We start from the raw sequence: 12910 nt of genomic DNA, 5'->3' as shown, positions 1-12910 counted from the left end.
TCCAATCCACAGAAGAATTTCTTTTATCGTGATGTGTAAAAGCTGATGGGTTGTAACTACTAACTCCCATTTGTTTATTTTTTCCTATAAAAAATCCTTAGAAATGCCCAGCATATGTACAAATCAATTTGCGATATGAGTGTAAAATAACTCGTTCCAACTCATTGTGATTTATCGCGTAAAATGATCCCTGGAACTTTGAACTAACTCACTAACTGAAGATGCCTGGGACTATCTATCACTGGGTGTCATTCGGCAGCTTTATAATCGTTTGCATGCGAGAACACCCAACCATATGCACTAACGCCACAGGAAAGGAGGGGGGGGGGGTACACTGTGTACTTATTTGGGCACTCTTTGTTGTGACATGCGCGTTTCATTTGGCCTCAGTTTGTTACTGTATACTCCTACAATTATGAAGTATGTCCGTCACCATTTGTCAATAAAACGACCTTTTACTTTAGTGTGTTGCATTTTTTTTAAGCAATGTGTGTAGATTCTACAATGAATCACCCGTCCAAATTGTAAAAGAAAAATAACCGAAATAAACTGTACTTTATCAGCTCTTTTGTACCGCCTCTTAAAACAATTTCTAATAACATATACCACAAAATATAACTCCAGTAGTATATAATACAAGCTATTCACAGAAGTAATACAATACATTCAAACGCAGTGGATCACACGAAAGAAGGAAATTTCATAACACAAATGCTGCTCTTTACTTGGTTTTATATTGAACAGTCCTTCGATAATGACGTAAATCATACGACGCACTCAACTGCGAAGAAGACGTAAAATGCAAAAAGAAAGTGTTGACGTCTAATCAGGTTAATTACATGTTACGTAAGCAACCGATAATACGCATAGAACGAAATGAGGCGCACTTACCTCGAGAAGGGCGTGCAGTTGCCGATCCTCCAGAACCGAATGGAGGAAGTCACGGTCATTGAGGGGCGCTTCTTGTAAACAGTGGATGTCGTCGAGGGAATCGAGAACCAGGCTCACAGCTCCTTAGGGAAAGACAACACTCATCTTACAAAGCAGTACTTCAACATCAGCCAAGAAAAATTACAAATAAAGCGTCACAGCAGCCATCTCAAAGGCTCAGCGTGAGCTCTGAAGCACACTACGAAATTACCATAAATACTTCACATGTACAAATAGCACAACTTTACGTCATTTATTGTTCTTTTATTTACACATACACACTAAACAATCTACAAATAACACAGTTTAAATCATTCATATCACATTCTGTTCACGTACTTTGACGTTTAGCTGCCGACCGCTATTCCTACTGGCAGTAAGGAGTCCTAATTTCATCATTCGTCCATCCAAAAAGCCTTTTCCCCCTATGCCATAGGCGAAATACATGCCACACTCATTTTTTATCATCCGGTTCCTATTTCTTTCTTGATAGGGTGAAGAGTTCACATTACTGGTCACATGTTGATGCATTTGGACAGAGAACCCGTTTCAGCTTAACTTTGTAAGTTATCATCAGACCCTAAAAAGAGTAACGACGCACGTAGATGTACTCAGTATACGAAACGGGGTATTTCTTCAGATAAATCAAAATTTGACTACGACCTTGGATTCTAAAGTTTACTTACATATTAAGGTCACAAACCTACTCTAATAGTCCAAGGGACCTCACCTCAGGAAACTGCCTCCTTGTTTACTTTCGTCTCGAGCTTCTGTAATCTTTGTCCGCAAATAAAGCAGCTGTTAGCATTAATGACTTAATATTATTAGAATTTCAAGCAAATTTTACCAGACTTTTCCTATTTAATATTCTCCGACGTATTCTCGAATCATGAATATTTAATATTTTCATTCTTCTAAAAGATGTTCGGAACTTTCAACTCTCTTTTGAGTGGATGGATAAAGCATTGATCTTCGGCGATTAAAATTTTCCTTCAAACTTCTCTGTTTCTTCGTATATGCCCAATTTTTTATTCTCCTTTTTACAGTTTACAGAGTCGTTCGCCGCGTACTTTTAATGACTACAGAAAATTCCCGCAGTTCTTCGATCGTTGTCTGCGTCGACACTTATGACTACTACCACCACCACTCTTCCTGATCATCACTTTTATACTTCCTTTTTTGTGATCTGTACTGATCACTAGAACACGCTCGCTTTTTGGAACATTTTCATTAACTCTTTTATTTTTATTTCGTTTCACCTGTTGACACTATTCCTCATCTCGCCAAATATCCTCTACTACTGCCGTCTATGCCCTTCTGTCTAGTTCTATTTCGTCTCTCCACGTTTCTTCCTTTTTTTAATGATATTATTTATTAGCCATTTGAATTAAATTCACTAAAATAAAATAAACGGAATCAGAGGGGTGAAAAAATGTAGGTGCAACAATACGAAATACGTTAGGTAACAGGTAGAAACGCTGAATTTGCAATGTAATGAATAAGTTGTGACAAACGAAAATTTGTACCACGGCAGGATTCAAATCCACATTGCCTACTTTTCGCGAGCAGACGCCGTAACCATTATTAGGCTATATGATCACACCTCAGCGTTACGCTGATATTTTCATTGACGCTCATATTTCCTCCTCGTATTTCCGAATACTGTTGCCAGAACTTCTCGTGTGGAGAGAAAAAAAAAAGTTCAAATGTGTGTGAAATCCTATGGGACTTAACTGCTGTCATCAGTCCCAAAACTTACACACTACTTAACCTAAATTATCGTAAGGACAAACACACACACCCATGCCCCAGGGAAGACTCGAACCTCCGCCGGTACTAGCCGCACAGTCCATGACTGCAGCGCCTAAGACAGCTCGGCTAATCCCGCACGCCGACATCTCGTATGGAGTCTATGGGAACACAAAAATCTTCATTTCTTCTAATATCACTCACCACCTGCAACCTGCTTTAATTTGAACCTGCTTGCGTATTGAAGCCTTGGTCTCACTACACAACTTTTATGCTCCATACGCTCCTCCACTAGCAAATTAATTTTTCCTTTATGTCTCAGGTTGCATTTTATAAACGTATCCCTTCTTTTAATTAAATTGTGCCATGAAGCTCCTTGATCACCAATCTGATTCCACACCTGATTATTAACTCGATCTATCTACCCGTCTTCAGCACTCTTCTGTACTATGTCATTTAAAAAGATTCTATTCTAAATCTTCATCTATACTCTTTGAACCACTGTGCACTGCACGGCAATTTCCTAGAGTCATCATTTATAGCCGGTTCTTTATGAAACATTGAAAGTAGGCTTTCTTAGGATATTCCGTCTGTTTTCAATACCTTGCCAGTTCAGATTCTTCAGCATCTCTGTGATTCTCTCTGACGTCAAACAAACCTGTGACCATTCGTGCTGCCCTTCTCTGTATACGTTCAGTATCCTCTGTTAGTTGTAATTGGTGCAGGTCGAACACGCGTGAGTAATGTTTAGAATGGGCCGCACGTGTGATCTGTAGGCTATCTCCTTTGTAGACTGATTGCAGTTTCCCAGTATTCTACCAATGAGCCGAAATCTTCCACCTGCTTTAGCTTACCCGCAACTAATCCTGTGATCACTCTACTTCGTAGCACTAAACAGTGTGACACCGGGGTATTTTTATGAGTTGGTCGATTCCGGCTGTGTCGGCGATGGGCCGAACCACACAATAACCCTGGGTTCGGTGTGTTGGGTGGACTGCTGTCGGGTCGTGAACCACTGAAGGCTACGGCGGGACGAAGCCTCTCCGTCGTTTCTACGTCCCCAGTTTAAATACACAATACTTAGATTCTGTAGTCATAGGATATAAGGTTTTTTCTTGTTTTGAGATGTGTACAGTTCTACATTTCTGAATAGTTACAGGAAGCTGCCAGTCTCTGAACCACTTTGAAGTCTTATTAAGATCGGACTGAATATTTGAGCAGCTTCGTTCAGACTACTTCACTGTAGGTAACCACATCATCTGTGGAATGTCTGAGGTTACTATTAATAATTTCCCCAAGATCATTAACATACAGCATGAACAGCAAGGGATCCAACACACTTCCCTGCGGTACACCAGAAATTAACTCTACATTTGTCGATGACTCTCCATCCGAGATGAATTGCTGCGTCATTCCCATTAAAAAAATCCTCAACCCAGTCACAAATTTCGGTTATAGCCCATTTGATCGTACTTTTAATAGTAAACGTAAGTGTGGTACCGAGTCAAATGCTTTACGGAAGTCGAGAAATACTGCATCTACTGACTGCCTTGATCCATGGCCTTCAATATGTCATGCGAGAAAAGTGCGAGTTGTGTTTCAAATTATCAGTGTTTTAGAAATCAGTACCGGCTAGCATGGTTATGTTCAAGATGCAGTATTATGCTTGAGCTCAAGATATTTCGAAGATCCAACAACAAATGGAGGTCAAAAATAGTGGACGGTAGTTTTGTAGGTCATGTCTGATGCAGTTCAGGTAGACAGATGTGACCTGTTCGGAATAGCTTTTGGTGTCCAGGGATCTTCAGTGTACTATGGTTAAAATATGAGCTAATACAGCCACTAATTGAGTACAGAATCTGATGCGGATTCCAAACGGCGCGGGGCGTAGATCAGTTCACTATTTCAGCTGTTTCTTAGTGGTACTGACATTAATATCCAGTTCTCTCATCTTTTCAGTGGTACGAGGATTAAACTGGGGTAACACTCCTTGATTTTCCTTTGTAAAGGGACTTTTGAGAACAGGGTCAAGCATTTCTTCTTTTGGTTTGGTACCCTGTGTTTCAGTGACTGGATGCTACCTCTGGTGCCACTGGCAGCCATTACACATGACCAGAATTTCTTCCGGTTTTGTGGTACATCATTTGACAATATTCTACTACAGTGGCCATTGAAGGCTTCACGCACTGCTCTCTTGACAGCAAGACATGTTCCATTCAGCATCGTCTCTGTCTATAGTCCTGCATGTTGTTTTATATCTATTATCCAGTAGCCTCTGTTTCTTTAGACCTTTCTTTACAGTTACTGTATATTACGGAGGGTCTCCCCCATCATGAACTGTTCTACTGGGTTTATTCTGTTCTTCTCTGTACTGTTCCTCGTACACGTTTCACTTCCACTTAAGTCTACACTCTAAACAAATACCTTCAGAAAAGACTTCCTAACACTAAAATTCGTATTAGATGTTTCTCTTCTCCAGTAAAGTTCTGCTAGCTAATCCCAATCTACATTTTATATCTTCCTCATCTCTGCTGTCGCCAGTGTTATTATTCCCAACTTGTAAAACGCTCTACAATTCTCAGCATCTCATTTCCTAATCTAATTACCTCATCATTTACTTAATTCGACTACATTCCGTTAGCTCCGTTTCGCTTGTGTTGATGTTCTCCTTAATACTTTTTAAAACGCACAAGATTCCACTCAACTGATTTTCCCGATCTTTCGCCTCCTCTGACATAATTACAATGTCATTCGCAGATCTTAACGTTTTTATTTCTTCTCCGTAGTCTTTCGATGTTGTACATGGTAGCGGGTAATAAAGGTAAGAATTTTTTGTTGTATTCTGCTTCAATCATTTTAACTTTACCTCAGGCGCTGGTGTGAGTAGTTACGTAAACTACTCCGCAGAACGTGACCATTTTGGCTGATCACGTCCATCCCATGGTACAATGTTTGTTCTCCAATTATGATGCTCTGTTTCAAAGCTACACAGGTCTTGTCGCCCATGACTGGTTTTGTGAGCACGAGAACGAATTGTCGCGTCTCTCCCGGACACCACAGTCACCGATATCGATATTATTGAGCATTTGTTTGGTTTGGAGATAAGGGGGCGTAATCACTACCCATTTCCGTCATCTTTACCTGAACGTGCCACTATTATGGACAAAGAATGGGGCAAGATTCGCTTGAAAACTATACACGCCCTTTATTTACCCATCGTAAGACGACTGGAAGCTGTTGGGAACGCCAACGGTTTTCTTACGCCTTATTAGCCATGGTAATGTGTTGTTTTTGCTGTTTCCATATTTTGTCCACCCTCTTAGCTGTCGGCAGAGGGTTTCAGCCTCTCCCTTCTCTCATTGTATCATACAACACAATCGTCACATTACACCATACACGCATCCAGAACACTCAACTGCACTCCAGAAATACACGCACACTATACAACTTTCGTCTACACAGATGGAAAGAGGTCAATGTTAGTGGCGGCAGAACCCCACATTTCATTTTCTGGTAACATTTGCATGAGTATTCCCTGCCTATTTTACCCGAATGGGAGACTAATTTTCTTCCGAAATATTTTACCCCGTAGGCAGCTGCCAGTAGTTAGTCATACAGTAGCGTTACATTTGTTTGGGAATGTAACAGCTGTATTTCCCCCCTGCTTTCAGCTCTGTCACAGTAACAACATAACATGGCTATTGTTACAAGGATAGATCAACCATCCATGCTGCTGCACCTCTTCAGGAACCCCTCCTTACAAATACTTGCCTATATGTAACGTCGAAGCACACAGACCATGCTACCCCGTCAAGATTCTTAGTTTGTAATAACAGGGGTGAGAAGGGGGGGGGGGGGCAGGATTGAAGTATGACTGAAGTAATATCAACTTGCACAGACGCATAAAAATATTCATTCCTGTCGAATTAAATCCGTAAATCGCGCAGCAAGAAACTTCGTATCATGCAATAAGAGGTACACTTTGATAAGCGTCTTATAGTTGTTTACGGCGAACAGCTACGGAAACGCATACACTTTGTCTTAATTGGTCTCAAAAGACTCCTCTGTCATCTGTTATAGGGGCGTGACGTTCAACAATGAAGATGAATCATCCGTGCAGTTGAAATATTTACGTTTCTCTTATCACTACGCCAGTTACTATGTCTTCACCACAAATCAATGGAAGTCCACTACTGATTTCCTTCTCCCGCCTATTCCAGTCTGCGTTTGAGCTCCAACTGTAACTTAACGACGTGGATCTGTAATAACCATTCTTTCAACTTACTCTATTTCTCCCTGCGATATAGAAAATACTGACTTTGTACTCATAATCGAAATTGACAATTTTCATTTACGACTCATTTGACAAAATAATTATTTTATAAACCTTACTGCTGTTGAACCAGATTTCATGAACTATCTCATATTGCAAGTTGTTGTTGTTGTGGTCTTCAGTCCTGAGACTGGTTTGATGCAGCTCTCCATGCTACTCTATCCTGTGCAAGCTTTTTCATCTCCCAGTACCTACTGCAACCTACATCCTTCTGAATCTGCTTAGTGTATTCATCTCTTGGTCTCCCTCTACGATTTTTACCCTCCACGCTGCCCTCCAATACTAAATTGGTGATCCCCTCATATTGCAAAGCGAAGGCAATGTGGCTAACGTAAGATACCCCCTCTTTTATGGCTGTATTACTGACAATGTTGTAATCTTGAGTATGAAAATTGGTTTGATGCAGTTTCGAAGCTAGTCTTTCCTGTGCAAGCCTCTTTAACACTGTGTAACAATGGCAACTTACAGGCATTTTTACAAGCTTTCTGTAGTCAAGTCTTGATCTCTCTCCACAATTTTAACATCCTCCCAACACTCTCCTTTATAACGAAATTAATTTGCCTTGATGTCCTGCCAGTCAATCCCTTCCTTTAGACAAGATGCGTCATAAATTTATTGTCTCCTGAATCTATTCAGTACCTACCCATTAGTTTTCCAATTTACCAACCTCATTTCTAGCATACTTCTGTAGCACTACATTTCAAAGGCTCCTACTCTCTTTTTGTTCGAACTGTTTATCATCCACGTTTCACTTCTGTACAAGGCTGTACTCCAGACAAAAACCCTCAGAAAAATTTCCTAACTCTTAAATTTATATTTATCAAATTTCTTTTCCTCAGAAATTCTTCTCCTGGTGTTTTCAGTCTGCACTTCATGTCATCTCTACTTATGACAGTCAGTCAGTCCGCTGCCCAAGCAGTACATCACCACCTACCACTTTCAGTGTTTCATTCCTTAATCTAACTCCTTCAGCATCATGTGATTTGATTCGACTACATTCTATCACTCTTGTTTTGTTTTCGTTGTTATTATTCATCGGAAAATTTCTTTTTGTGACACTGTCCATTCAACTTAACTGCTCTTCAAATGCTTTGGCAGCAACTGATCAAATTACAAACTCATAAGAAAATCTCGATGTTTTTATATTTTCATCCTGATCTATGATTTCGTTTCCAGATTACTCCTTTGTTTCTTTTACTGCTTGTTCGATGTACTTACTGAATAACATCCGGAATTTGCTACAATTTTGTCTTGCTCCCATCTCAGTTACCGTTTCTTTTTCACGTCCATCTCTTTTAAAGCAGTTTGGTTTTCTTAACACTTTGTAGGCAACACATCGCGGTCTCCGTTTTATCCCAGATATAGCCAAAAAAAAGCCTAGATACTTCTTTAAATCTGCAACTGCTATAAAGCTGATTTGCCATTCTTCAGTCTGTCTTCTAAGATAATTCGTAGGATGAGTATTCCACTGTCTGTTCCTTCATTTTCCGGAATCCAAACTCATCTTCCCCGAAGTCCACTTTTACTCCGCTATCCATCTCCTGGTAATAATTCGTGTCACTAATTCGCAAAAAAACCTTGTCTGATGATTCTGCAATATTCATATGTCAGCACCTGCTTTTTTTGGAACTGAAATTATGACATTCATCTGTCTCATTCATCGTGCTATCAGGTGAGACATGTTGTCATTGCATGTCTCCCCAAGGATCTCAGTAATTTTGCGGCAATGTCATATAGTCTAGTGACTTGTTTCAATTTAGGTCATTAATGCTCTTCTTCTTTATCTACTTCCTCTTCCATTTCTATAATATAGTCTTCTAGTTTATTTTCTTGGTAAAGCTGCTCTATATACTCCTTCAACATTTTGCCCTTCCTTTTCTGTAAGAACTCGCTTGCCATCTGAGCTTTTGACATTCACACAGTAGGATTTTTTTCCCTGCGAAGGTCTCTCTAGGCAGCATCTATCTAACATTGCCAAGCATGCTTCAACAACTTTGTATTTCTCCTCTAGGCATTTTGCACTTTCTGTAAATCCGTATTCCCTTTTTCCGACTTCATTCTCTGGATTTTTGTTTATACTTCTGCCAACTGAATTCAGTATCACGTCGTGTGCTGTCCAAAGAATCCAGCTGGACCCTGCCTTTTTGATCCTTTGCTGCCTTCACTCTTTCATCTATCGAACCTACCTACTCATTCCTCTGTTATATTTATTTCTAGTGTTTCAGTTAGTCATTGCCTAATGATTCCTTCAGAACTCTCAACAACTTCTGGTTCTTTCCATTTATTCGGGTCCCATTTCCTTAATTTCCAAACTTTCTGTAATTTCTTCACTTTTTAATCAGCAGTTCATAGCCGCCTAATTATGAATAGAGTCCACATGTGCCTCTGACAATATTTTGTGTCTCATCATTATATAACCTACGGAAACCTTTCGATTACTTCCTGGCCATGTACTTACTTACTCTTTCTCTCCTGGCCCCACAAACCGCAGTCGGTTTTTGGTTTCGTCAAGTATCTTCTTCCACAGTATTCTGTCTTTGGTATCGTAGTTTCTTGCTCCCAGTACCTGTAGATCCTTGGGAACCTGGTCTCTCCATCTCTGTTTTGGCCTGCCTACAGGTCTTCGTCCTTCCAGTTTATTCCCTGAAACTTCTCTCAGTAAAGATCCCTGCTCTCTTCTATAGACGTTGTCGGCCCATCTTAGTTTTCTTGTCTTGGCTCCCGAAACTACATCTGGCTCATTGTATAGCTATCTTTTCTTCCTTCTTCACCATTCTCCTCCCTCATAGATTGGTCCAAACATCTTTGCCGCGCGGTCTGAGCCATCTGTCACGGTCCGTGCGGCTCCCCCCCCCCCCCCCCCCGCCCCCCGTCGGAGGTCCGAGTCCTCCCTTGGGTGTGCGTGTGTGTGTGTGTGTGTGTGTGTGTGCGCGCGCGCGCGCCATAAGTTTAAGTTCGATTAAGTAGTGAGTAGGCTTAGGGACTGATGACTTCAGCAGTTTGGTCCCATTAGACCTTACAACAAATTTCAAAATATTTTTCGCAAGATTTTACTTTGGAAAAATTTTTTCTCTCTCTCTATGTATTTATCTATTCTCCATACTTCTGTCCTATATAGTAGTACCGGAATTATTATGGTTTTAAATATTCTTACTTTGGTTCCTCTTGAAAAAATGTTAGATGGTAGTAGTTTGTTGAGAGAATATGAAGGTCTGGATGCAGCTTTGATCTTCATCTCTTTATCGTTTCTTATCGTTTTTGTTGTTTACTACTGCCCCAGATATATAAACTTGTCTACTTCTCCAATCATGCCGTTATCGGTTTGCAGAGGTTATCTATCTGCAGTGTTTCCTATCTTTTTGTTCTGTAATTTCTTTCTACCCTCACGAATTTTGTTTTCTCACCATTTACTTCCAGTCCAGCTTACTTTGCTTTTTGAAAGAGTCTTTTTGTCAGTATTTTAAGGTCATTCGGATTTTCAGTGAATAGTGCTACGTCATCTGCAAAGGCCAATACATTTCTCTTTGTTCCTATTTTAATTCCCGCTTCCGCTTCACTTGCTGCGTCCAGCGCTTCCTGTATTACAATGTTGAACAAGGGGAGTAATGTTCAACCTCCTTGCTTGACTCCTGTTATTATGTCAAACGCCTTCGAATAATCTCCATCCATTTTCACTACCCCTTTCGAGCCTATCAGTCTCACTTTCACAATGTTTATAATCTTCGCCGGTATTCCGCATCTCTGCATTTTCTCCCGTAACTTATGTCTGTATAAACTGTCACAGGCTTTCTTATAATCAACAAATAGTACTGCCATTGTTTTGCTATATTCCCAATGTCTGAATATGGCTTCCTTTAGTATGAGTACTGGTCAGTAGTTGAACAAGTTTTCGTAAATCCCACTCGTTTCTCATTTAAATATAGTTCTAATTTTTTCTTGAGGATCTTAGAGAACACTTTATACGCAGTGCTAATTAATGAGATGCCTCTGTTGTTCCTGCATTGTTGTTTATCGCCCTTTTATGAATAGGTATTAATATCGCTTCTGTCCACCCCTCTGAAAATCTTTCTTCATTCCAGATGTTCCAAACAAGTTTACTAGTTTTGCAATTTTTATTCCTTTCTTCTTAAACAATTCAGCTATTATGCCATCTCTCCCTAGCGCTTCGTTGCTTTTCAGTATTTTAAGTCTATTGTCTCTTTCATTGTCGGTTCCACAAAGGGCTCCAAACTCTTGATACTCATGCTGTTGCACCATTTCTACACTTCTGTCTTCAACATTTAGAAGCTCCTCAAAATATTCCCTCCTACTTTCCATACCTTTGGATCTTTCCAGAACTGTACTGGTACTTTTCGTGAGATTCTTTACTTTCGTTGGAATCCTCTTGTAGGTCTTTTTCCTTCGCTGCTCTTCTTTCCTTCTTTCACTTTTTGCTCACATTCTTCTGAAAACTATCGATTTTTCTTCCTTCTATTTCTTTTTCGGCATACTTCTAGTGCCACTTCTTCCATATCTGTTTCTATCATTTCCCAGTGGTCTTCAACGTCAAAGTTGTCTTCCATTGTTAAGTTGCAAAGCAAAGTTGATGTTTTAATGATAAACTACTGTGCTTTGTTGTTATCCTTCAATCTGTCTATGACAATGTTACGGTCTTAAACGCTCTCCCTCCCTCCCCCCCCCCCCTCTTTGGTTTTTCAATAGTTATTCTTTGGCGTGCCTCTGCTATGATTAGATAATGGTCTATGCCTGCCTGCCTCCACTTCCCTTATCGTTTTCACATTCATTATAATACTTTCATAGCTTTGATCTACCAGGGCACGATCTACTTGGTTTTTTTTTTTTTTTTGTTGATACCCAATTTATCTTGAGAATGTCCATCTGAGGGAATTGTGTACTCGTAACCCTTAGGTCAGCTGCAGTTTCACAACTAAGCAGTCTCACTCCATTATCATTACTTTCAACATGTAGGCTTTCAATCCCAGCTACTGCTTTCCATACGATCTCCCATCCAACTTAAGCATTGGAATCTCCCACAATGAGCTTCATATCATATCCAAGTCTTACTAATTACTTCTTCGAGAATTTCATAAAAACTGCCTTTCTTCTCGTGTGCCAGGTTTTTCCAAAGTCCTAATGTTCCACATTCCAAATCGTAAGTCCTTGTTCGTAAGCCATTTTCTCTATTTACATTACACTTATCGTTTTCCATGGATCCCTTGGAGAGGAGTATCTGGGTACAATTCTAATGCAGACAGAGTTATGAGCTATAATCCTTATAAAGATATTCATCCATGAAGTAGAAGAAATTGGCCAACAGTAAGTTCTTTAATTCACTCTGAAACCGGTCTTTATCACTTACAAGGCCTTCGATATGCCCTGATATGTTATTTAATATATGAGTACCCATGTATTTCACTCCTTTTTGTACTAATGTTAGGCTTTTATACTCCTTATACAGATTGTTTTTGGTTCTGGTGTTATAATCACGTTTTGCACTATTTTGTGTAAAAAAAAAGTGACATGCTGGAAACGACAAAGGACATCAGTTAGTACGAGGTGCGACAATAAAGTAATGAGACTGATATGAAAAAGAATGTTGCTTACCGTTTAGTCAAGTTTAGTGTTGTCTCCTTCAAAGTAGTTCCCATCTGATTGCATACCCTTTTTTCAGGGCTTCTGCCATTGATGGTAACATTTCTGGAACTCATCTTCTGTATTATCCTCCAAGACCCTCGTCACATCTCTTTGAACATCTTGTGTTGTTTCATAACAGCGTCCCTTGACCGCCGTTTTGACTCTTGGAAATAGAAAAAAGTCGCAGCGAGCGATATCTGGTGAAGAAGGTGGCTATGGTAATACTGAAATTTGTTTTGAGGTTAAAAATTGCTGTACTGACAG

At 39.9% G+C, this 12910-nt stretch overlaps 1 protein-coding gene across 1 annotated transcript in view; it reads right to left on the bottom strand.

Annotated features, from left to right (window-relative positions):
- Positions 1–12910, bottom strand: part of LOC124769265 (peripheral plasma membrane protein CASK-like) — a 698413-nt gene that overhangs the window by 244754 nt on the left and 440749 nt on the right. The window contains exon 9 of the mRNA XM_047249162.1: positions 892–1010. Coding sequence (XP_047105118.1) covers positions 892–1010 — 119 coding nt within the window. The remainder of the gene's footprint in view (positions 1–891; positions 1011–12910) is intronic.

Source organism: Schistocerca piceifrons, chromosome 1 (genome assembly GCF_021461385.2).
Source record: "Schistocerca piceifrons isolate TAMUIC-IGC-003096 chromosome 1, iqSchPice1.1, whole genome shotgun sequence".
In the NCBI taxonomy this organism is placed as follows: Eukaryota; Metazoa; Arthropoda; class Insecta; order Orthoptera; family Acrididae; genus Schistocerca; species Schistocerca piceifrons.
The sequence above is the reverse complement of the archived record's forward strand: the minus strand, read 5'-3'. Positions and strand labels throughout refer to the sequence as shown.